The sequence below is a fragment of the Peromyscus californicus genome, unplaced genomic scaffold (genome assembly GCF_007827085.1).
Source record: "Peromyscus californicus insignis strain IS unplaced genomic scaffold, ASM782708v3 Scaffold_6__1_contigs__length_162567912, whole genome shotgun sequence".
Lineage (NCBI taxonomy): Eukaryota > Metazoa > Chordata > Mammalia > Rodentia > Cricetidae > Peromyscus > Peromyscus californicus.
The window spans coordinates 137,794,224-137,819,579 of NW_026294584.1; the positions used below are offsets into that span (position 1 = coordinate 137,794,224).

Here is a 25,356-nt window from a genome sequence, read left to right on the forward strand (position 1 = left end):
GGGCCTCAGGGCACCACATAAATTAATAGAAATGGGTTAAGGTGTAAGAGCTAGTTAGTAACAAGCCTGAGCTATTGGCTGAGGATTTATAATTTGTATTAAGTTCCTGAGTCAGTTATTAAAGAAATAGCTGCCAGTTATTTGGGGGACCAGCATTTGGGTCAAGAAAACTTTGACTACAGAGTAGAACACCTGTTTAGAGTGATGAGGTACCAATGCATAAGCAGAAGGGCACCTGTGTAGAGTGAGGAGTGCACCTGTGTAGAATGAGGAAGGCGTCTGTGTAGAGTGAGGAGGACATCCATGCATGGTGACGATGGTACCCATGCATGGTGAGGAGGGCACCAGGCATAGTGAGGAGGTCACCTGTCCATAGTGTTGGCTCCATATGGGTTGAATTCAGAGACACAGAGGGTTGAAAGGAGCTTCCTTGCAGAGGGCAGACCAGACATGGGTAAAGAGTGTCTCTATGGTGGATGTGAACATGGGACCTTAGTGTCTAGTAGGGTGAGGAGAGCATCCTTGCCTGGTTGTGGATGTCCTGGCATTGGGTGCACTGGTCAAATAGGCTGAGGAGAGTGTCTGTGCAGAAGGCAGAGCTGGTATGGGTTTCAGAGACTGGCAAAGTAAGGATGCTGTCTACCTGGTGGGATAGCTCTGTGTGGCCACTCAGTACCTTCCAGGGGGATGAGGGCTTCTGCACATGAAGGTGACCTAGGTGGAGTGCTAAAGCCTCAGGGGTAAGTAGAGATTCCTCAGGCATTAGCAACAGGAGTCAGCACAAAAGACTGGTGAAGGAGGCTTTCCTCAGCCTTAGTGTGAGAACTTCAGCAAGGTGTCTGATATGAGAGGGAACATCCAGCTAAAGGGAGGAAGGCATCAGTTCAGGGGACACAGGCTTGACCTCAGGGCTGGAGCCCATCCTGGAGAGATAGGCAGCTTAGTAGAGGATGTGGGAGGGTGATGGGCAGCATCCAAGAGATTGTCACTTGAGAGCTTTCCATAGAGATAATGAACACAGATCTTTCACTCATAGAAGTAGGTTAGACCTTACGCCTGTCAGAATGGCTAAGATCAAAAACACTGAAGACACCTTATGCTGGAGAGGATGTGGAGCTAGGGGAACTCTCCTCCACTGCTGGTGGGAATGCAAGCTTGTACAATCACTTTGGAAATCAATATGGCGCTTTCTTAGAAAATTGGGAATCCATCTCCCCCAAGATCCAGCTATACCACTCTTGGGCATATACCCAAGGAATGCTCAACCACACCATAAGAGCACTTGTTCAGCTATATTCATATCAGCATTATTTGTAATAGCCAGAACATGGAAACAACCTAGGTGCTCTTCAACTGAAGAATGGATAAACAAAATGTGGTACATTTACACAATGGAATACTACTCAGCAGAGAAAAACAATGACATCATGAGGTTTGCAGACAAATGGATGGATCTAGAAAAAATCATCCTGAGTGAGGTAACCCAGACTCAGAAAGACAAACATGGTATGTACTCACTCATAGCAGGATACTAGACATGAAACAAGGATGACTTGTCTGCTACTCACATCACCAGGGAGGCTACCTGGAAAACAGGACCCCAAGAAAGACACGGGGATCGCCCAATGACAGAGAAATGGAATGAGATCTACATGAACAGCCTGGACATGAGTGGGGGTAGTGGAAGGCGAGGGTTGAGGGAAAGAGAGCTTGGGGGAGCGGGAGATCCCAGCTGGATCAACAACAGAGAGGGAGAACAAGGAATAGGAGACCATGGTAAATGAAGACCACATGAGAATAGGAAGAAGCAAAGTGCTAGAGAGGCCCACAGAAATCCACAAAGATACCCACACAACAGACTGCTGGCAATGGTCGAGAGACAGCCCGAACTGACCTACTCTGGTGATGGGATGGCCAAACACCCTAATTGTCATGCTAGAAACCTCATCCAACTACTGAGGGGTCTGGATGCAGAGATCCATGACTAGGCCCTGGGTAGAGCTCTGGGAGTCCAATTAGCGAGAAGGAGGAGGGTTTATATGAGCGAGAATTGTTGAGACCAAGGTTGGATAAAGCATAGGGACAAATAGCCAAATGAATGGAAACACATGAACTATGAACCAATGGCTGAGGGGTCCCCACTGGATCAGGCCCTCCGAATGGGTGAGACAGTTGATTGGCTTGATCTGTTTGGGAGGCATCCAGGCAGTGGGACCGGGTCCTGTGCTCATTGCATGAGTTGGCTGTTTGAAACCTGGGGCCTATGCAGGATTGTTTGGCTCGGCCTGGGAGGAGGGGACTAGACCTACCTGGACTGAGTCTACCAGGTTGACCTCAGTCTGTGGGGAAGGCTTTGCCCTGGAGGAGATGGGAATGGGGGGGGGGGTTGGGGGGAAGGTGAGGGGGATGGGAGGGGGGAGAACAAGGGAATCCGTGGCTGATATGTAGAACTGAATTGTATTGCAAAATAAATAAAAAAAAAAACTGTAAAAAAAAAAAAAAAAGAAGTAGGTTAGAAATGCTGAAATTTGGGAAAGAAATAAGACCTGTGGTGGCATTAAATTAAAATGGGATAATAGTGTGAACCCATGGTTTTCAGTATGTTTGGATACAAAAGCATGAGAAAACCTAGAAACATGAACTAAGTGTGTGTGTGTGTGTGTGTGTGTGTGTGTGTGTGTGTGTGTGTGTGTTTGTGTTCTGCATGAATGTGTGCCCATGGCTGTGTCAGAGGAGCAGCAGGTGGCAGTTAAGGTTCAGAGAGCTGGCCTACCAGGAAACAAAACCCTGATGGGTGAATCTCGGATAGGTATGGCTCCAAGATCTTAGGCCCAGAACTTCTCTTGCTACTGCTGTGCATTTCCAGTTTTGCTGCTGCCATTTTCTCTGGTATCTGGCATGGTGTGAATGGGCACGGGGAGATCCCCACTACCCTAAAAGCAGTATGATAATCTCTTGGTAGTATCCCTTTCTACTGGACATTTTTACCTGAGGATTATTGTGGAGATGATATCCTCCTAAGCTTTACTGTTTAACTGAAGTAATGATTTTATACAATAATAGTGTTACTGTATAGAAAAGTCTGATGATTGAGGGTTTTTTTTTTTTTTTCGAGACAGGGTTTCTCTGTGTAGCTTTGTGCCTTTCCTGGATCTCGCTCTGTAGACCAGGCTGGCCTCGAACTCACAAAGATCTGCCTGCCTCTGCCTCCCGAGTGCTGGGATTAAAGGCGTGCGCCACCACCGCCCGGCTGATTGAGGGTTTTTAATCAACATAATAAGGGATTATGATAGAGGTTAGTTTAGTGGGAAAATTAACATAGGTAAAGGGAGGATAAAATGTTGCTCCTGCCTCTGATGAAGCAGAGCCTGCAGAGGATAAAAAATAAAACTAGGAAATGTCACACAACTATTTCTCTTGAAGAGTCATATAGACTGTGGCTTAGGTTAACGATTAAGTCCCAGCAGCCTAGGGAGCTTAAATTCTTTTAATCTTAGTGTTGGAAAATGTGTTCATAGGTTTCAGAGTGCATCACAGCTGAAACAAAGCTTTGAAAAGTAACTTAAGGTTAGATTGTGAAATTTTTGTGAATAGCTTTGAGGGGGAAAATCCAGGAAACAATCTAAAGTTTTAGAAAGGCACATAGTTGAGTGAGGACTCGATAAGGTTAGGGAAGAAGAACAAACAGCCCAATTATTACTAGCTCACGTGCCTTTCTTGCATGATTGGTTGATGACCAAAGGTGATGATTAATTCCTTGTACCCGTTTCTGCTCTCAATTTCCTGTTGATGAATGGGTATGCATCCTAAAGATTTAAAGTAGAGATGACTGATTGTTTTTCATATATAAAAGTTTAGATTTGTGATTATTCTAAGATTTCTTATAAGTTAACTTTTAGAGATAAATAATAAAATGATTGGTCCTTTCTTTGTAACCACAGTATACAGCCTGCCAGCAAAAGAACTGGCTGAGAAAAAAAAAACCCTGACTGCTCACACTCTGTTAATCTATAACAAGTTACTTAGAGGTGAATGCATGTGGGTTCTTGGGATGATTTTGTTTAATTATGTAAGGGAGATGAAAAACATGTTTTTACCTGTATTCATTGTAATCATTCACTTGAAAAACACAATGTAACCACACTGTAATTTTTATATTGCTTGAAAGATGTTGCTGGGGTATATAAGCTGTAAGGGAAAAAATCAAATTAGTCAGAATGAAGACATCAGGAGAGACAGAAGGGACATTTATGGATAGAGGTGAGGAGAGAAATGAAAAACTGAGAGAGATGATAGATGTGTGTGTGTGTGTGTGTGTGTGTGTGTGTGTGTGTGTGTGTGTGTGTTCCCTCTATAGCAGATAAAAAAGTCCATGTCCTCAAGCCCTGTGCTGCTGGAAGCTGGTCCTCAAGGCAGCAACCAGATGCTGTTTGCTTGTTATGTGTATGAACATGCGAGTAGCCACAGGAGATTTCAAGAAGGGAAGTGTTTGGAAGAGTTGGAGGCTGAGCATGTGGGTGTGAGCTGGAAGACATTTGCAGGTGGAACTCAAATGATCCCATTATTAGTAACTAGTTTAAGTTTCCCTCTGGTATATTGTGATCCGTTAATTCTCCCAACTGTTCCCAACAGTGCTGTGAACCCACAAGGCTCAAGGCTGGTGCTGAGCAGTGCAGGGATCAAGGGAGGAGAGGCATGAGGAGAGAGACAGCCTCCTCCCACAGCCGCTAACCAGAGCTGTGTCAGGATGTGGTCAATGGCCCAGTGAGTGGAGAGTGCCCATGAGTGAGTTATGAAGACAGTGGGAAGCAGAGAGCTCAGAGGAGCAGCTTCAGAAAAAGCAGGATGTGAGCTTTGCCTTCCCCCTGCAGGAGGCAGCTGAGTGGGAAGTGGGAGCCCACACAATGTTGAGGGGCCAATGGTCCTCTAGAATGTGGTGTCAGAACTTGGCTGTTCAGTCAAAATGGATGTTGTCATGCCTTGAGTGTTTGCTCATGTTGTCTGGTTCGTCTGAAACCATGTTAGCATACAGAAGTGCATGAACTTATGTTTGCTGCAGAGTGTCTTAGGACGGAGTTCTCTAACCGCATGGTTCCTCTTCACCCCTCCTTCCTATGTTTCCCCGTCCCCTTTGAGTTCCCACTTTAAAGTACTTGCATATCATGCTGAGTAGGGTTGAATGCCACTACTCTTTCTTTTTTTTTTTTTTTTTTTTTTTGGTTTTTCGAGACAGGATTTTTCTGTTGTAGCCTTTCCTAGATCTTGCTCTACAGAACAGGCTGGCCTCGAACTCACAAAGATCCGCCTGCCTCTGCCTCCCGAGTGCTGGGATTAAAGGCGAGCGCCACCACCACCCGGCCGAATGCAAAAATTCTTTTCCTCTTGTTTTAAGATGTTGCATCTCTGTATGTGGCCCAAGTGATTCCGTGGTTTCTCATTCTCATGTGGTATATCCCATCGGGAAATTCCTCTTCTCTTATACAATTGTGTGATATGACAACTTATTCCCATGGTACTGTAGTCCCAAATTTTAAGATAGGGAACTGAGAATACCAAGAAATTAAATGACTTGCCCAAGGTATAATAAATAGAAGGTGTGTATACTTTAGTTAGTTCCTCAGGCTGTAAATCATTCCATTAAGAAGGTCAGATGCACAGATGAGCTCCCAGAGACTGTGACAGCTACATTAGACCTACAAGCTCAAGTCAGACCAAATCCCAGCATGGAGGAGGGGACGTGGGCACAGAGTCCCACCCCTAACAGAGATGCTCTTCCCATTGATAGCTTCTGGAAGAGGGAAAACCAGCTTTCCCTAGTGGAGTGTCACTAGGTATATCAACCACACTCCAGGGCAGGCCCCATGCTTATGAGCAGTCAACAAACACAAATGGACTCCATGTTTTTGTTCTTTTAATGAGAGAAAATAAAAATGAAGTTGGGTGGGTAGGGAGTTTGGGGAAGATCCAGAAGAAGGTGAGGACGGGAAAGACTATGATCAAAATATGTTGTATTAAGGTCTCAAAGAGTAAATAAAAATGTTATTTAGAAAAGGATAGAACTGTCGGCCCGTAGTACTGACGGGAAATATTTTCATCCGATAAGAGAGCTTTAGAAAGGGTGTAGGAATGATCAAATAGAGGTGAGCCTTTGGGATACTTGCCTGCATATTACATAATACAATAAGGTGCTGTGGGCTCAGTTTTCAAGGGAAAGTCAGAGATTCAAGTGGAGGAGAAGCTGCATGCCTAGTGGGGGATGGGTAATTTGGGCACACATGACCTTGATTTCCACAAAGTTCACTCTCTGCTTTCAGACCCCTATTGCCTCTGTCTCTTTTCAAAGTATTGTTGTGAGAATTACCCTCATCTTTTTCTTTTTCAGACTCTGGCAATCAGAGGAACCCAGTGGCAAGAAGGGATTTTGTGTTATGCTTAATTATCACCCAAACGTTAAAGAATGGGGCTTGAGTGATATCTCTTATGATGGTTATTATAGTCAAGTTTGTGAGATGATGCAGCTGTCTTATGAATCACACATTCTCTATGGACACATGACATGGTTGGAGTGGAATCCATAATCATGGAGATAGCTAGAGAGGTCCTCATTTGGTCCTCTTAGGGATCAAACGTAAGTGCTTAGCATTGTATCAGTAAATCAGTGTCTTAATAATCTCTCTCTCTCTGTCTCTCTGTCTCTCTGTCTTTCTGTCTCTCTTTCTCTCTCTCTGTCTCTCTGTCTCTCTGTCTGTCTCTGTCTCTGTCTCTGTCTCTCTCTCTGTCTCAGGAGTCAGGGTCTCCACTATGTAGCTCTGGCTGTTCTAGAACTCACTATGTAGACCAGGCTGGTCTCATACTCACAAGGATCCTCCTGCCTTTCCTTTCCGAGTGCTCGCATTAAAGGCATTTGACACTGCACCCAGACTCTAGTAATTTCTCCATGTCTGCAGAATTTTAGTCAGCTGGGTCACAGATTCTTCCACTTACAGGAACATTGGCTCACATTTGCTCTTATTCATCCATTTTCTCAATCATAAAAGAAGCATTTTCTCCTTGCCAGCCACTATGCTAGAGAGCCTTTTGTGCACACACAGAATGCACATGTGTCTCTCTGATAAGGTCTGTCTGATGCTAAGGTTTTACTCATTGATTGGATGCTGTGGTTCTGCCCCCATCTGCCGTTTGTCTTTCCTCTTTGGCTCTGTTGATGTATAACTGACAAATAAACTTCTGTATGCCTAAGATACTGATGTGCTGATCTGATGTACGTATATACTAGGAAATGATTACAGGTTAGCCAACACATGCATTACAGAAGACAGTGGCTATTTATTTGTGTTTGTGCAGAAAGAACACTTAAGGTCTTCCTAAACAAATTCCTGTCACGCTGTAATACTATTGACTGTTGTCACCACGGTGCACACTGGTCTCCAGAACTTCTCTTGGATCTGAATTTTCAGTTCACCATCATCATCCTATTTTTCCTAATACCCAGGACCTTGAAATTGCTCTTGAATTTATCCTGTGAGATTTCCTTGTGAAGATTCCACACAGAAGTGGGATCTTATCTACACATGGCCATCCCAATGTGACCACCAGAGTTCCTGCAACTGTGCCTTTCATTAGCTGCTCATTTCCTGACCACAATCAAACTCAAGTTCTTTCTATGCAGGTTTCATTTGCATGTGTTTTCAGATTTACAAGTTCACTTCCCAGAGAAGAAGGTGCACAATAATTCTGGGGGGCTTTTTTTTTTGTTCCGTAGACAGAGTTTCTTTGTATAGCCCTGGCTGTCCCAGAACTTGTTCTGTACAGCAGTCTGGACTTGAAATCAGAGATCTGTCTCCCAAGTGCTGGGATTAAAGGTGTGGGCCATCACTGCCTGACATCTAGGGGACTTTTACTTTGTTTAAAGTGAACTTTCACCATTATTGTTTCTACAACAGGGTCGGGACAAAGGAAGCAGAAAGGTCCCACTTCACTAAGCTCCTCTGACTGCACAGTAGAGTGAACTTGAACTGTAACATCGCCCCAGTACTCAGTGTTGACGGCTTCATGCTACTCTGTATATTATGTGCTCTTTAATTTTCCTCAGAGCACTTTTAAATACACAGACATGTCACAAAATTAAATAAGGTCTGTGTTTGCAGGGTAATAATAAACTAAAAACTACCCAGGTGAGCCCAGGTCAATGAATGGTCCTGTAAGAAAAACCGAATTGGCAGTTTCTTGTAGGTCCAGGGTTTGGGTGATTCATCAGCTCCTCAACTGAAACAAGTTTTTAATTGTATTATATGTTTCCGAACTAAGATTCTGCAAAGCACATTCAATCACCTTCTACTTCTACAAAATTCAACCATTTCCAATGTACCAAACACCCCTTAATATCATGATCATCCTGCTCTGGTCTTGAGTGCTGGGACTAGGTGCTGCCCAAGTAATGGGAAACAAGTGTCACTTTTGGTTCCGAAGTGGAGTAGAGGGGTCAGGAGAGGAGAGACCTGTGGTTTGTAATTTAAACCACACGGGGGCAACAGGGAACAGTTTTACCAGAAAATTCCCACAATGCCAGGGCAGGGAAGTTTCTCTATGGACCAGAGAGGAGCTGTTTGTGTTCTTGGAGGCAAAGGGCCAGGAGCCAGGAGAATTCTGATCACCTGAGCCCATTCCAGGAGCCCAGTCTCCTGTCACATGGAGCCCATGCCTCTAGGCAGTGGCTGTTTCCGTGGTGTGTGTGTGGGAGCTGCTACATCTGGCTGAAATATTCGGAGCTTGGGTTTAACTGCAGATGATGTTCTGTTTTAGCCCTGACACTTGCTAGAACAAACCCAGGGTAAGGACAAAGCCTCCAAGGGAAGCTAGGACAGCGGCACTGTTGAGTGTCTTAGCTCCTAGACCTACTTCTCTGGAAAAACATCTGTGGGAGGGCTGGGCCAGGCTTTCCTTTTCTGTTACTGGAGTTCTAAGAAATGTTTGCTCAGACTTACTGTTATTACTTGTGCACTGGTATCGGAATGGTTGAACTGCTGTGCGTTGGGGAGGCCTCTGCAATCTCTGGACCTTCCTGTGCAGCTCATTTGCACATTTTGCAGAATAGCCAGTATTTCCAAGCATCCCCGCGAGTGTCTGGGGTCAGATACTGAAACTTGGCTTTCTGTCTCTCGCATAGTCTCAGCTGGACTTGATGTCTGAAAAGGCGCCCAGCAGCAGAAGCTGCTCAGACCACAGACGAGATGTGCAGCATGCACAGTGAGACAGGAAAGTGCTGGGCACTGAGCTGGGTCCTTTGTATCTGAGGTCCACACAGTGGGATGAGGAGAGATGGCAGTAGTGCCACCAGCCACTGGGCCTCATTTCCATCTCCCCAGGGACCCCAGGAAGGGCACTGTGTGAAGATGAGGTGTGAGTCCCCCACCACACCAGAGCCTCTGTCCTGGATGAGCACTGCTGGGTGGGAGCAGCAGAATGGTGAACCAGGTGGAGAAGGGCGTGGTCACCCTCCTCCCCAGCAGAACTCAGATCTTCTGGTCCGTGTAGCACATGGTTTCTCAACATGTTTGTCACAATCCCTGGGAGGTTCGAGGGACCCTTTCATCGGGGTTTCCTAAGACCATTGGAAAACGCAGCTATTTACATTACGATTCATAACAGTGTCAAAATTACAGTTATGAATCAGCAATGAAAATAATTTTTTAGCTGGTGGTCACCACAAAACGAGGAACTGTATTAAAGTGTCACATCGTTAGGAAGGTTGAGAAAGGATCCTGTAGTGCCTGACTCAAGGAGATGTTGAACACAGGAGGGCACTGCCGCCCGAAGCGCCTCCCTCCATCCAGGCCAGGCTCCTGCGGCCATGTGTGACTGCTCTCAATTGTACCTGTTGCAGCCTCGGGGACTGTGTACACTGCCCCTCACCCTGCTGGCCCTCTGCACACAGCTCAGGGTTCGCTGGATCTGGTGGCCTCACGGACTGCGCAGTCTGTACTGGCATCCCAACAGCTCTTCCTTTGCAGGAAGGTGCAGCCTCTTCCTCCAAGAACCTCTGACTGGCTTAGGTCTGAGCACGGTGTCTGGATCCAGTGCTTTCTACCCGCTGTTGCCGTGCTCACAGGAAAGCACCGTTCAGAACCGGGAATCTGCAAAGCCTGCAGGCTCTGGCCTCTCCACACTTAGCTGATGTGTCCCAAGGATCTCATGATGACTGCAGATTGCATGACCCAGCCACTGAGTACTTCAGAGCTGACACTGCATTCTTCAACCCTTAACTTTCACCATTTGCTTTTAAAGATTTTCCAGTTCTTCATAGAAATTCTCAATATTGATTTTTTTCTTATGGCACATTAAACATACTTATTTTAAACTGTAAATCTGAAGAAAAACACCTCATGTATTTGAGCTCCATAAACTTACTATTTCTTTGCTTTTTTTTTTTTTTTTTTTTTTTTTGGTTTTGGTTCTTTTGAGACAAGGTTTCCCTTTGTATTTTTGGGCCTATCCTGGACCGGTCTGGCCTTGAACTCTCGGAGATTCACCTGGCTCAGCCTCCCGAGTGCTGGGATTAAAGGCATGTGCCACCACTGTCCGGCTTGAACACTTTTTTACGTATCTATTGGTCATCTGTATCATCCTTTGAGAACTCTGTTCAGTTCATGAGTCCTGTTGGGACCCCCCCCCCCCATACTGTAAGCTGTCTCTTCATCCTGATAAATGTTTCTTTTGCTATTTACACCACATTTTTGAGGACGTTGTTAGCAATCCTTTAGCTAGATAATGTAAAGTGATTGGAAGTAGTTTGCATAATTCTCTGTGGAGGGATTAAACTTCGATGGTCTTGACACATTTTCCTGTGGGACCTACAGTGTAGGTAGTCTGTCTTTCTACCTATTTATAGGTTTGTGCAAGTGACTGCCATTGTCCAATGTTATATGAGTGACTTTTTAATGACCTCTATATTATTCATTTGTGTGTGTGTGTGTGTGTGTGTGTGTGTGTGTGTGTGTGTGTGTGTGTATGTGTGTGTGTGTAGATGGACATGGAAGTTAGGACAACCTGTAGGAGATGGTTCTCTCTTATGTTTAGGGATTGAAGTTGGATGATCAGGCTTGGTAGCAAACACCTATACCTGCTGAGCCATATTCCTAGCCCTGACCACAATAGTGGAGTACATTGCATGCTCAAATATGCTGTGGTCTTGGCTCCAGAATGAGGAAATGCACGAAAGCATCTAAGCAGAATTAGTTATCCTTAAACAGACCCTAAGCACAAGCAAAATGTGATCAAGAAATAAGTGTTTTATGTTGTAAGCTAGTTAGGTACTGGGATGGTTGATGATACAGTATAGTTCATGTACAATGTGATTTTTTTCCTAGGAAGATAGAGGTAACTTTAGAACTCAATTTTTTATAAGGAATTTGAATGATAGAGACTCTGGAATAAGTGGTTACAGTTGAGAGGATGTCTGTGCATGAATCACTGGTTCTCTGAACCACATATGGAGAACTAGTAATTCTCTTGTTCATCTTTTACCCTTTAAAAATACTATTTCCCTTTACTTATTAAATGATGCAATTTTGAGTAAAGTATTATACAGGACAAGGCAGCGTAGGCGTCCATGGTAGGGTGGGGTGTGGGGAAGCAATGATCTGTCTGTGCAGAGGGCTGGCTTGACAGCAGAATTGGAGCCTGAGCAGTGAGGGGAAATGTGTCTTGAATGGGGAGAGAGTCCACAAGCAGCAGCCTGATGTGACTGACTTCAGAGCCTGAGAGGTGACAAGGTCTGTGTCTGAGAGTGGGCAGGTGCAGAGCCTCTGAGCTGAAGCAGGGTGAGAAGGCATCCATGCTTGAGGCCCCTTCTTGTGGGAAGTCAGAACCCTGAATGAGTGAGTGAGCAGAGGGTCCTAGAAGACAGCCTGGTGTCACACCTCAGCACTTGAAGGAGGTGAGTGTGGACCCCAGTGCAGTGTTAGCTCCAAGTCAGGTTGGGGTCCGGGGATTCAGCAGGCTGAGGGGAAGTTCCCCACAGAGGGTAAACCCAGGCGTGGAATCAGAAACCAGGCAAGGTAGAGAGTTTGGGAGTGGAAAACACAATGTGGGAACTCAGTGACTTTCAAGAGAACGAGGAAATCCTTGCTGGGATGTGTAAGAACTGGGCCGTCAGAGCTCAGGCAGGTTTAGGGGAGTATCCATGCCTCAGATAGAGCTGGTGTGAGTTCCAGAGACTGAGCATGGTGAAGACCTTGTGTCCATGAGGTGGGACAGTCTAGGGTGTAAACTAGGTACCTTTGGTTTGAAGAACTCTTCTGTCCATGGGGGCGACTTGAGTGTGGCGTTAAAGCCTCAGGGAGGTCAGGAGGCAGCTCTACAGGGACCAGGAATGAGTAGGAATCACAGCACAAGACGGGAAATGGAGTTTATTGTAGAGGTCAGTTCAGACCGAGTGTCAGAATCTCAACTCTGTGAGAAGTTTGACTTCTCTAATGGCCTGGTTCCTCTTTTCCATTCCTTCCTGTTTTCTTCTCTCCCACATTGAGTTCTTGGTATTTCTATGATTGTATAATAATCCTGGATGCATTCTCCACCTGTGATTCTCCCTTTGCAGGTCAGGGGACTGCACCTCATGGTGTACGCTCAGGGCAGCTGTCTGTTACTGCCTCTCATCTCTAGCTGGTATTGAGATAATTTCTTTCTTGTTCAGGACCTGTTTTAAAGAAGGGATGACACATATCCTCTGAAGGCAGGGGAAGATTTCTTCTCAACACACTTTCTAAAAAATCTATTTTAACAAGAACCTCATAAATAGTCTTGATTCCTCAGACATGGATGCCGACTCTCCTCCAGGTAAGAAAGCATTTTCTGCTGCTCCTAGTGAGTGATGATGTAAAGGACAAAGATGATGTTAGCCTCTGGCCATACCTCTGGGTCACTGGAGTCTCAACCAAGTGTGTTGCCTGTAGACAGATGTGAAAGGTTGTGGGATTGTACAATGGAGAAGAGAAGGTGTTGTCTTCTACCATCTAGAGAAAATCTCACCATACATGTTATTGTATCTTTTCTACATATAAACACACATAAATATGTGTAACAAATTGTTTCAAAGTTAAACCATGGCATACTGATTTCCCCCTCTATCTGGTGACATGTCATAGTCTGTTGGCATCCATGTGTTGAGTATCTTCTTTACTCTCTCCCTTCCGTGATGGGGACAGAACCCAGGAACTCACCCATGGTTGGGAAGTATTGTAACTCTTTTAGAAGTGGTGACTGAAAACATTGGCCACTTTATCATAACATGTGACTTATTGAATACTGCATATTTGAAGTTGGAAGCAAGGTGGAAGTCTTTAAAAGTATATCATAAAATACTATGCAATCATAATAAAACTGATAAAGAAGACATGATATGGAATAATGTTCATCCAGATGTGCTGGCACAAGACTGTAGTCACAAAACTCAGGAGTTAGAGGCAGTGGGGTTGCTGTGAGTTTGAGGCCAGCTTGGACTACATAATACATTCAAAGTCTGCCTGGGGTACATACCAAGACCCTGTCTCAAAATAAAACCAAAAAACTCATAAACTAAAAAAATCGTAATATAATGTCAAAGAAAATGATGGTCACAAATCAGTGTTTATGATGTTCCAATTGTGGAAAATATATATTTATATTTAAAAGCTTTAAACTTGTTGGAAAGATACATACCAAAATACTGAAAACAGTCACTCTTTGTGCCAGGAATGAGTGATTTTGTACAAATTGTAATGTTTCTATAATTAATAGATATTAATTTTATAATATTAATGATATCTTCTGTTCGCATTTTCCTATTATTTCGAACATCATGTTACAAGTGTTTATCATGCACAAAAAGAGTAGAATAGGAGAAAGAAGAGGAAATAGGAACAGAGCTGAAGACATGAATTTGGTTTGTTTTTCAGCTCCTCAAAAGAAGACCATGAGACATGAAAGTTTTCACAGATTCTCCAAGTTGCTTCTCACCTCAATCATAATACTTTTACTGCTATTGAAAATGTTATTCTCAATTGCTCTGATCAGTAAGTATGTCCCTGGGAGAATTAAACACAGAGAAGGAAAGGGACTCATTAGACAGATGGTGACCCAGAAACCTGAGACAGACACTCTCTGGAGAGATGGATGACATTGGGAATTTCCCTCTGTTTCAGGATAACTCTTATGTAAAAGTCATTCATTCTCACTAGAGAAGCAGGTGTGTTTGTTTGTTGGTGTCACAGAGTGAAATCCTGGGGCATCTGTGTTAGGATCCAGTAAGGAGAACAAGCCTGTACTACCTCATCAGCAGCATTTGGACACATAGACATCTATATTTTGGAATGAGTAGAGGGATTAGAAGACATGGATAGAGCTATTCCAGGGACAGTGCTCCAGTAGAGTTCCTTCTAATCACTTATTTTTTGTTCCAGATTCTGTGAGACCTGAAAGCTAATTTAGAAAATACTGGAATTCTTTATAGACTGGCCTTCAAATTTATCAAAAACTAAAAAGCATAAACTATATTTTCATGTAGATGTGTTATTCATTCATGCAATAATTAGTAATATCCGTTTACTATATATTGGGCAGCATGTCAGAGAGTCCAGAAATAACTACAGACTCCAGTGTCAGGAAATTTAGAGAATGGTCAAGTGAACCAGTGCTTTAAAAAATTGCATGTGAAATACTCTGCAGGTGAGAAGTAAGAAGTAAGCACATGGGGCTAAGAAAAGCTTGGAGGAGATGACACCTAGACCTGTGTGTGCCAGCAATGTCCTAGACATGTGGGGGCATGGGAAATTCGGGCAAATATAAGTACACATTACTGTCATGTATAGTGCTACATGGAGTGTGGGGGCCATCACACCCTACGATTCCCCAGAGTACTCTTGAGTAGAAGCAGCAGAAATATCAGATAGAAGGATAGAGGGGAGAGAAAAAGATAGACAAAACAAGATATCCTCGTGTGGGCCTGGATCCTAATCCATCGGGCCCTGACTGTCTCTGCCCTAGGGTTTGAAAAGGAATGCCAATGGGTGGAGCAAAAGACCTCCCCAGCACAGCCAAGTGCAGACCATCCCAGACACCTGGTACTGGGGCCTGTGATCCAATCCTCCTCTTTATGCAGACATGCTGGGTAAAGCTGCTAGGAAACCTACATGGGCTCCAACAATGGAGAACTAAGCATGAAACTGTAGGAGCAGACAAAACTGGACTCAGATCACAAAACAGTGCATACCATATTACACATGTATCCCCTCTTAATGTTATTTTATTTAGTAGCTGTTGCTCAGCCACTAACCAACATAAAAGTGAGTATGTTAATTGAACTATTGATTTAATTCTTTCTTGGTGGCTTAGCCGAGACTGGTCTCTCTTGGGAGATTCCCATGGTCCTAGGTGAGCTTATTCATTTTCATGTAGTCATACATCAGTAACAGACAACCCAGCTTCCCATGGCCACTTCAGACTTTCAGGATGATGGTGGCAGTAAGCCAAGCCCAACATGGAGCGCACACACATTTGCCTTTGTGTGTTTTAATGGCCAAAGAGCTCTTAAAGGCAGCTCAGATCAGATGAAGTAGACACAGACCAGTCTCTTGAGAAGGGAACTGCAAAGGCATAGTCTAAATGAATATTCATATAGGGAAGGATAAGAAGTGTGTCCAGTTTTGCAATGTGCCCCAGTCATGGAGATCCCCTGAAGAATGTGAAGCAGGACATGATAAAATTAAAACTGACTTAGAGAAATGTGCTTTTACAGAGATATAAAAACAAAGGGAAGCAGAAATTAGGATGTTATTCAGAATCCATTTGAGCAGCACTAGGGGTTTGATCTAAAGATCATGCTAGTGATACACAGGAGAGGAGATAAGTTGGAACAAATGATGTGACGTTTTGGTCAATTATTGATAGCTGAGAATTAGGGCACACAGGAGTGAGATATGACTTTAATATTCTTATTTCATAAAGTCAGCAGTCATGAAGTTATTTGAAGAGGAAGAAGATGAGTAGCAGATTTGAGTTGGAATAAGATGATGTAAGTTTTGTTTATGTTTATCTAAATCTCAGATGCACAGTTTAGTGATGCATATTAACATGTTTTAGGAAAGAGGTGTACATTTTAGAAGACCTTTGCTTATAGGCAGCAGATAACAAAAACAGACTAAAAACCAAAACAACCATTTCTAACTCCAGCCCCAACAACCCAGAACAATGAATATCACTAAGGAAGAGGAATTTGGAGGAGAAAGAGAGATACAGAAGGAACTGGATGCAGTGTTCCATTTTAAGAGAGGTGGGTGTAGAAGGAAAAAGGTAGGAAAGAGCACAGGAAACAGCAGCAAACAGGGCCAGGCAAAACAGGAGGGAGTTACCGTCTCCCAACAGTTAAGGAGGAAGAGAAGCAGGCAGGGTCATGTGAGAAGTCCCACAGGAAGATGACTGGTCAGTGGACAGGAGGAGCCATTGACATCTAGTTCAGGAATGTTTGATAAATGAGCAGAAGGGAAAGCCAGAATCTAGTGACTCCAGGAACAAGTGGGAGATGAGGAAGAGAAGAAAGAAAATTCAATTTCTAGAGGAAAGGTGAGTTAGTTTTAAGTTAGGAGCACTGTGAAAGTGTGGGGACCCTGAGAAGTCAGAGCTGGGGTGGAGGGAGATACAGGAAAGAAGAGGAGGAAAACAAAGTCGTTTTGATCAGAGTCGGGCTTTTATAACTTCCGTTCTCAGGTAACCTGGAACTGCTCTCGATTAGCTCATTTCTCCCTCACCTTTCCTGGGGGTGCTCACATACTTAATAGAACTTATCACCTTAGATGTAGTCTTTAGTGTGTCCTCCATGAAATGTTGAAGAGTCCCCAGGGTCATGGTTCTGTCCTGTCCTTCCAGCTCTTCCTGAAGCTATCTGTGGTCATAAATCCCTAGGAGCAGGGTAATACTGGGCTGTGAGGGATTGGAAAAATATCTCTGTTTGTGGTAAGGTCCCATGTAGCCCAGGCTAGCTATGAACTAACTAACTAACTAATTATCTAACTAACTAATCAACTAACAAAAACTAAGTTACCAACTAACTTAACCAACCAGCCAACTAAACTAAACTAACTAGCTAGCTAAACCAACCACCCAACTATACTAACTTGTATAGTTAAGGATGACCTGAAACTTCCATTCTTCCACACTCTAATACCCAAGTGTTAGGACCACAGGCTCCACACTCTGTGGTGATGGGGAATCTGTCCCAGGCAGACTCTAACGACTCAGGTAACTGTACATTTATAGGCTTTGTTTCTACAAAGAATGTAAGAAGTTAAAAGTAAAAAAAAAAGTCTTAGCACTACCAGGAAAATGAATTGTTTTTATTCTGTTTTACAGCTTTGTTTAAAAAACATTCTCCACTTCTTGATGAAAAAGCAATTACAAGAGATCTGAATTACACTGACTTGGAGTGTACAAAACAGCATTCACTCTCGAAAGGTAAAACTTAATGTGCCTAAAATCAGCATTTCCAACACGATTCTCACATAGCTCCATCAGCAATGGGCACTATGGAGACACGACTTCATACCCCACACTCAGTACCAGCTGCCTGTGGGGTTATTTTTAGAGGTCTCCACTCAGACATAATTGGGATTTGTGCCCCCTAGTGTCAAGAAAGAAGAGTTTCAAGGAGGGAGAAGTAATACTAGGCTGAGCAGAATTTTATTAGAAACAGAAAGGAGTTCCAGAAAGAATAAAGCAAATCTAATGGCGTGAATGTGAGTGTCTCCAGGGAGTCATGCTCAATGGTGTGTGTTTAAGATTTCATTTTTAATTAATATACATATATATACACGTGCCTGTGTGTGGGTTGGTGTACGTGAGTGCATTGTTTGCAGAGGCAGAAGAGGATGTCAGATCCCTGGAGCTGGAGTTAGATGTGGTTGTTAGTCACAGGTGGTGGCTGCTGGGAACTGAACTCGAGTCCTCTGTGAGAGCAGTACACACTCTTAACCACTGAGCCATTTCTGTAGTCCCTTGAGTGTTTTCATAAGTGTGTGTGTATCTGTGTGTGTGTGTGTGTGTGTATCTGTGTGTGTGTGTATCTGTGTGTGTGTGTGTGTGTGTGTGTGTGTGTGTGTGTGTGTGTGTGTGTGTGTGTGTGTGAGAGAGAGAGAGAGAGAGAGAGAGAGAGAGAGAGAGAGAGAGAGAGAGAGAGATGATCTTGTTGCATTCTCAGTTAGAGTGTCCACAAAGTACAATTTACTCAAGATTTGAATAGAGAATTTGTCTTTCGTAAACTAAGCTGGAAGGTGGACTGAAGAACGTGTATTACTTAGATTTCGGAAAGAGAGGGAAGTGCTTAAGGCTATCCATCACTTTGGTCCCGAGTAAGCAGTTTCTCGACTGTCTTTGACATCTGTAACTGAGGTGTGTTTGGAATACACCGTCTGACCCTAAATAGGTAATTTGTTTACTGTCTTTGTCAACAGACCTTTTGGGTAACACATGTTGCCCTAGAGCATTTGAGCTTGTCTGGGGTTCCTGCCTTTCTCAGCAGATCTCTCTCTCTTCCCTCACTGGATTCTTTGCTGTAAAGCAGCCTGCAGTCCCATTCAGGGAGTCTTGGCCTATGCCTACATCTTGATCTCTTGTCTTTATTTTTTTCTGTAACAATTTCAGGGTTCCAGGCCTCACAGTAAGGTGTTTAATCCATTTAGAGTCTGTTTTGAAGATAATATTTACACAGAATGCCTATGGATCTAGCTTCATTCTTCTGCACATCAGTACCTAGTTTTCCCAGCACAGTTTGTTGAAGAGCCGATCTTCCTCCGATATGTATTTCTAGTGAAAAGTCCGGTGGCTGTAGCTGTGTGGGTTCATGTTTGTGGTTCTCTGTTGTGTTCATTGATCAATGTGCGTACTTTTGTTGTGGCACCATGCTCTATAGTGTAGCCTGAAGTCAGATCTGGTGATACCTCCAACATCATTCTTTTTCCTTCAGGATTTCTCTGCCTCTTCAGCGTTTTTTGCACTTCTATATGATTTTTGAGATTGTTTTGTCCATCTATCTGATGAAGAATCTTGGAATTTCTATGGGAACTTCATTCATCTGTAGATATTTAAGGTTTTAATGTGAAACTTTATTTTTCTGTTTCATTTCCCCTTTTCCGCCCTTGAGGGTTCACTGATATCTCTGTTGCCTTCAGGATGTAATTAACATCCTGGAATACTTCAAATATATTTTTCAGATAAAATTTTCCATTTAGTTCTTTATATCTTTCATTGTTGATGATTTACATATTTTTAAGTTGTTTCCAGAATGTTTTTATTTTCTTCTTGTAACATCTATCTCGGGCATTTTAAAGTTTTTAGATAAACCTATAGTTTTGTTATCTTGTTTGTTGTAATATATTGATTACCACTTTTATCATCACTAATTAAAAATATCTGTCTGCTAACTCTGAAATTTTGCTGCCTTGGTTAATGCTATCTATTGTTTTCATGTATAAATATGTATATATTTATGTAATATGAGAACTTTCTGGTTCTTGGTATGATGAGTTCTCTTCTTTGGAGACCCAGACTGTTTGGCATCATGTCCTCAGGGTCTGAGTGTTCTTACACTCTGTTTTCCTGACAGCACCCCAGTAGGACAATGGGGCCTTGAAGTTGGTGTCCACAGAGGTAGACTGGTGTTGCTTGACATCTGAGGGACTCCTTGTTGTATCTGGAGAAGTCTGAAGCCCCAGGTTCCATGTGGTCTCCATATCAAACAGCTTTTAAAACGACTCTATGACATTGCACTTACATTTCCTTCTTCCCCCAAAGACAAAGTCTGGAGCTGTTGCCCAAAGGACTGGAAGCCATTTAGTTCCCACTGCTACTTCACTTCGAATGACACGGCATCTTGGGAAGAGAGTGAGGAGAAGTGCTCCAGCATGGGTGCTCATCTGATGGTGATCCACAGCCAGGAAGAGCAGGTGCATCCTGGGAGAGAATGGGGCCTGGGCCTGGCCTGCTCTCTGCCTCTTTTTACTAAGAGGGAGTTTTGTTGACATGGGTGTTGCTGATGTGGCAGAATCCTTTCCATCAGGTAGCCGGGAAGGTTGCTTCAGCCTTGGCATTCTACACCTTGTCCCTGCATCAGTGAAGCTGAACAACCCGCAAGGAACAATGGCAACAGAAATGCAACATCTGAGGTGGAGTGAAGGGTGAAATGTTTGTGCTTGAAAGAGCAGTTTGTGATTTCAGCTCTCTAATGCTTCCTGTAGTACCCACTGCCTAACAGAGGAGGGCGCAGAGCTGACTAGGGAAAGGGGATCAAATCAGGAGAGTCACAGCCAGCCATCAGAAATGAAATATCTGAGGTTATGAATGGAGAATGCTTACATCTGCTAAATTCTCTCATGCACAACTTTTAAGAATGGTGTTGGGGAAGAAAAGATGGAGTAAATCTGAGATGAGAATTCATTATGATCATGAACAGAGATTGTTTCCAATGTCATGGAAATCAGGCCTCTGAGTGATGACTTTGTGACCTGGTCAGCTGGAGAAGATGGCACTCCTGGGGGTGGGGGTGGCTCTTCTATTCCTTGATCCTCTCTTTGTCTTCTCATCTCTGTGTGAGCAGAAATAAGTCAGTCAAAATATCACAGTGTAGCTCTAAAATGTATAGTTAGTGAGTATTAGTCCATAATTTGAAAACTGTTGAGGGGCCTAGAGAGATGAATAGGATTTGATTATTATATATTTCCATAGGTGCATCATATTTGACCTCTAATTTTGTATAGTTAGAAAACTTTTAAAAGATCTTATAAAAATTGTATAACAGAAAAAGGAACACTCCATCCAGGCTAAATGCTGTATCTTTCTTTCCTCTTAGGATTTCATCACCAAGATCCTGGATCCTAAAGCTGCTTATTATATTGGGCTTTCGGATCCTGGTCACCGACAGTGGCGATGGGTTGATCAGACACCATACAATGAAAGTGCCACGTGAGTCCAGAGTTACCTAGAGGAGTCCTGGGTCCTGTAGCATGAGAAGACTTTAGGGTGTTCCAGCTGTTGGTTATGAAACTAAAACAGCTTACTCCTGGTGTGAGTGCTGGCAATGGAGTTACTTTATCCCCATTTCCTCACCAAGGAGTCCTGTGAGACACATGTCACTGATACTCCAGGAGAAATGAGAAAATTGAGTTTGAAGAGTGTAGCATGATAAGTACCCAGGGCACCCAACCAAGGTGCTACATCATGGTGGGTTTCATTATGCTTTCAGTCTCTCATCTATATTTAACAATAGGATTTAATTTATTTTTATTTGTGTGTATATCAGTGTCTCTCTTGAGTGTGTGCCATGTGTATGTGGGTGCCCATGGAGTCCAGGAGAGGGTGTTGGATTCACTGGAGGTGAGGTCACTGGTGGTGTGACTGTGTCAATATGTGTGCTGGGAACAGAACTCGCACACTTTCTGCAAAAGCACAAGCACTTTTAATGTCTGAGTCCTCTCCCTAGCTCTCATTTATAGCGTTATAATAAAAATTAATGTCAAGATCATAAATGATTAATTCTCTGAAATCAAAAGCCCGCATTCTGATATTGTCTTTTGTTGTATTTATATAATTATTTAAAAACTCTAATATCTTAGTATGTTCCCATATTCTCTCCTGATTTCTGTTGTGAGATATAGGTAGTGATGTTATTCTCGTTCTCAGTCTTCAGAGAAGAAAAGTAGAAATCGAGGATGTTAAATTACTTGTCCTAGATATTAGAAATAAGCAGATTATCTAGATATTTAAACATCTTTTCAGTCTCTAAAATAAGACTCTTGTAAAATGAAAAAAAAAACCCTGTATTAAAACACAAGAATAAGGAGAGACCTTTTCATCATGTAAGGAAGCACACAGAATGATAGTCCCTGGGTACCAAGACCTAGGGATAAGTAGAATAAAGTAGCCTCTGGGATGTGTTCTGGGAGAACAGTTAGGTAACAAGCTAAGAGAATATTGAGTGTGGTGGACCCTGTTTTCCAGGGACATGTCAGACATGGGTGGTGGAGAACGGTTGATTTGTACACACCTGAATCTGATTTCCACAAATTCCCACCGCATCCTCAGGCTTGCTTACTCTTGTTTTCTCTTTCCCAGCATCACTGTGGGAAACACCCTGATGCTCTTTCCTCCCTTCCAGGTTCTGGCACCCGGGTGAGCCCAACAACGACAAGAACAACGAAGAATGTGTTGTAATACGTCATCTATCTTCCAAATGGGACTGGAATGACATCCCTTGCAATTGTATGAGGAAGTCAGTTTGTCAGATGAAGAAAATATATTTATGAATCAAGTTTTTTCCATGGACATGGATTGCATTTTTTCCAGCATTACACAGACACCTGGAAAGACCTTCTTGTGGAAGAGATGACCATAGAAATCTAGGTAGGCATCAACAGTTATCCATATGATAATTCTGGTCCCCATATACTTATTTATTCATCCTTAGCTCTTTATATAATGAGAATTTCCCATGTGCCCGAGACTCTACAGGTCCCTTTGTGCATATGTGGAAGCACTCCTGCTTCTCTGTCCATTCTTAGATTCTTAAAGTCTTATTTGATGACACAATTGTATGGTGTGGACCCTCCACCAATTTCTCTCTTCTTATTCCTCTGTCTTTAGATTAATGATGTATAATTGAAAAATAAATTATGTATATGTACATTACACTGTCTTGACTTGATATGGAAATGTATTATGCAATGTCTACCACAATCAGGTGAACAACAGCCTCTATTACCTAACATAGTTGTCTGTTTTGTGTGTCTGTCGTTAGACCATTTAGATCTTCTTTAGCAAATTCAGACAGACAGGGTGACATTGTTACCTATTGTCACTTTGATCCTCAGTGCTTACTCACACTTTGTCTGGCAGTTTGTGCCCTTCCATCAGCATTTTCTCCTGTCCCCCAAACCTGCACTTCCAGGACCCATTCAGGAACTTGGTCCCCATGGCTAGTGTGTCAGGTGCTGTGGGTGCCGTGAGGCTGATGTGGGCCTCTAATGGTGGCTGATCCTGGACTGGGTGACCTTCCTCAAGAGCAAGTTTAAGAAGATGATAGCCGCTGGGCAGTGGTGGCGCACGCCTTTAATCCCAGCACTCGGGAGGCAGAGCCAGGCGGATCTCTGTGAGTTCGAGGCCAGCCTGGACTACCAAGTGAGTTCCAGGAAAGGCGCAAAGCTACACAGAGAAACCCTGTCTCAAAAAAACCAAAAAAAAAAAAAAAAAAAAAAAGAAGATGATAGCCAACTTTCTATTGGCACTACCAGTTATTCTTGGCGTCCCACCTTGTGCCTGCCACATTAGGGACAGCCTCTGCCCTGTGGATGAACATTGAGGAGAGCCATATGTCCCATGAAAGCCTGCATGCTGCTTAACACTTTGGAGGCCCTTTCAAATTTTGAAACAGAAGTTGACTGGATGATATTATCAATTGTTGATATTTTGATAGGGTACTTGAGAGTTAGTTTGATACATAACACTTCTGGCAATATTTCAGTATATATCATCTGAAATTGTCAGTGTACAAGAAAACAATACCACTATCACTCTTAGAAAATTTAACAGCTCTTTTCTGATATGGTATGTGATATTGCTTGTATTTCCTCAGCCATCCCCAAAATGTTTCTTATGGCTGTTCTGGTTATCCATAGCTGCAAACATTAGATTTACTAATTAAATTGTTCTACAACTTCAGGCCATGCCTCCACAAGGCTGTCCTCATTTCAGACTCGAGCTTCAAGTTCAGGAGTTCCCAAGGATGCCATTACTTTAAGTCATCTGTCTGCAGAGTCCCAGGATCCCATGATACCTGCAGATTTATGAGCTGCTAGGATGACACACTGAACTAACGATTCTGTTCTACTAGGATTGTAGTTTTTTTTTTATGTAGACAGGTACAAAGCAGAACTAAAGTGAGTGACATTTCAGGTGAGGTCAGGGAGGGTCCCATAAAGGGAACTTCCATTGACCCCATGGATGCATCTCCTTCCCAGAATGTTAATGAGTGGCAGTATACAGGATAACCAATCAGCGGGCACTCATCTGAGCTCTGATGTTCAGAGATTGACCAGGGTTCATTATATAGGTGTGAGTGTTTGGTTGATAAGAGAGTGAACTCAGTCTTCAGCATCACTTCCCTGCCAGCATGAGCATCTCATGGCTCAAAAGCACCACATTTTAATCACATGGTCAGTGCTTTTGAAATAGTGAGCATCCACCATGAATCATCTTGTCAGCATGAAGTATGAAAGAACTGAGCAGCATAAGGCTTCATGGCCTACCATGGTAAAATAGATTTCCCAATAGCTCCAGGAATTCCAAAGAATTAGAGAGGTCACCTCCCATGACCGGGTTATAAGTCCAGAGAAATTCATTCTTTTACATGTAGGTGTAAAATGATATGACTGTAGATGTAGGTCAACAGGAGAATATGCACCATCTCCGTCCTAGGCATCCCTCACTGCTTCCTGACAGACCCCATGTTGTACATGACAGACACCCAACACTAAACCCATATGACACTAATTTAGTTCAATACCAGAGATAAGTAAAGCACAAGTTTGAGTATTTTATTTATATATGTGAAGTGCTCTATCTGCATGTATGACTTCCTGCCACAACAGGGGAATGCACACATAACATGGAAATGCATGTTAAATGGGGAGAATCATAGCTGTTAATGTACAAGAGATTTATCACTAGAAACAGCCAGCTCATTCAAATGGCAGTAATTCCATATCACCTTGCATGAGGGTTTTCTCTAACAGAACTCTTATGTAAGACAAATTGCTAAATGGTCTTATTAATAACAAACCCAGAGCCTTTCATTGGGGTGAAAAACTGAAAGATCAGAGCAATAGGACAAGCCACAGCCAACCTCACCTCACTGACACCTCAGCTTCCAAAGAGACCTACTTCCTTTATATCCACGCTTACATGGCTTTCTGTTCTGCATCTCACTTCCTCTCTCTGCCCAGCTACATCACTTCCTGTCTGTCTGTACAGACCTCCAGACCTCTATGGTTAGTGCTGGGATTAAAGGCATGTATCACCATGCCTGGTTCTATTCCCCAGTGTGGCCTTGAACTCACAGAGATCCAGATGGATCTTTCCCTCCCAATTGCTAGAATTAAAGGCATATGCTACCATTGCCTGACTTCTTTTTTTTCATGTTTTTAATTATTAAGAAATTTTCTATTCATTTTACAAACCAACCACAGATCTCCCTATCCTCCCTCCTCCTGCCCCTCAGCTTTCCCCACCATCCTACCCCCGATTCCCACTTCCTCCAAGACAAAGTTTCCCATGGGGAGTCAG

At 43.2% G+C, this 25,356-nt stretch overlaps 1 protein-coding gene across 1 annotated transcript; it reads left to right on the forward strand.

Moving 5' to 3' along the window:
* Positions 1-2,718: 2,718 nt before the first annotated feature.
* On the forward strand, positions 2,719-22,322 carry LOC128099749 (C-type lectin domain family 4 member A-like). The gene is made up of 8 exons (XM_052721568.1): positions 2,719-2,809; positions 9,884-10,014; positions 12,783-12,834; positions 13,932-14,048; positions 17,380-17,481; positions 19,816-19,967; positions 20,870-20,982; positions 22,175-22,322. Exons 1-8 carry the CDS (start codon positions 2,719-2,721, stop codon positions 22,320-22,322), a joined length of 906 nt encoding a protein of 301 aa, XP_052577528.1.
* The last annotated feature ends 3,034 nt before the right edge of the window (positions 22,323-25,356 follow it).

What these genes read in the sequence shown, in the direction of transcription:
- LOC128099749 (XM_052721568.1), top strand. Translation starts at nt 2,719, where the DNA reads ATGGCTGTGTCAGAGGAGCAGCAGGTGGCAGTTAAGGTTCAGAGAGCT. An exon ending in GGATGCCGACTCTCCTCCAG is followed by an intron (nt 12,835 to 13,931) that starts GTAAGAAAGCAT and finishes TTTGTTTTTCAG; the next exon opens with CTCCTCAAAAGAAGACCATG. An exon ending in ACAGCATTCACTCTCGAAAG is followed by an intron (nt 17,482 to 19,815) that starts GTAAAACTTAAT and finishes CTTCCCCCAAAG; the next exon opens with ACAAAGTCTGGAGCTGTTGC.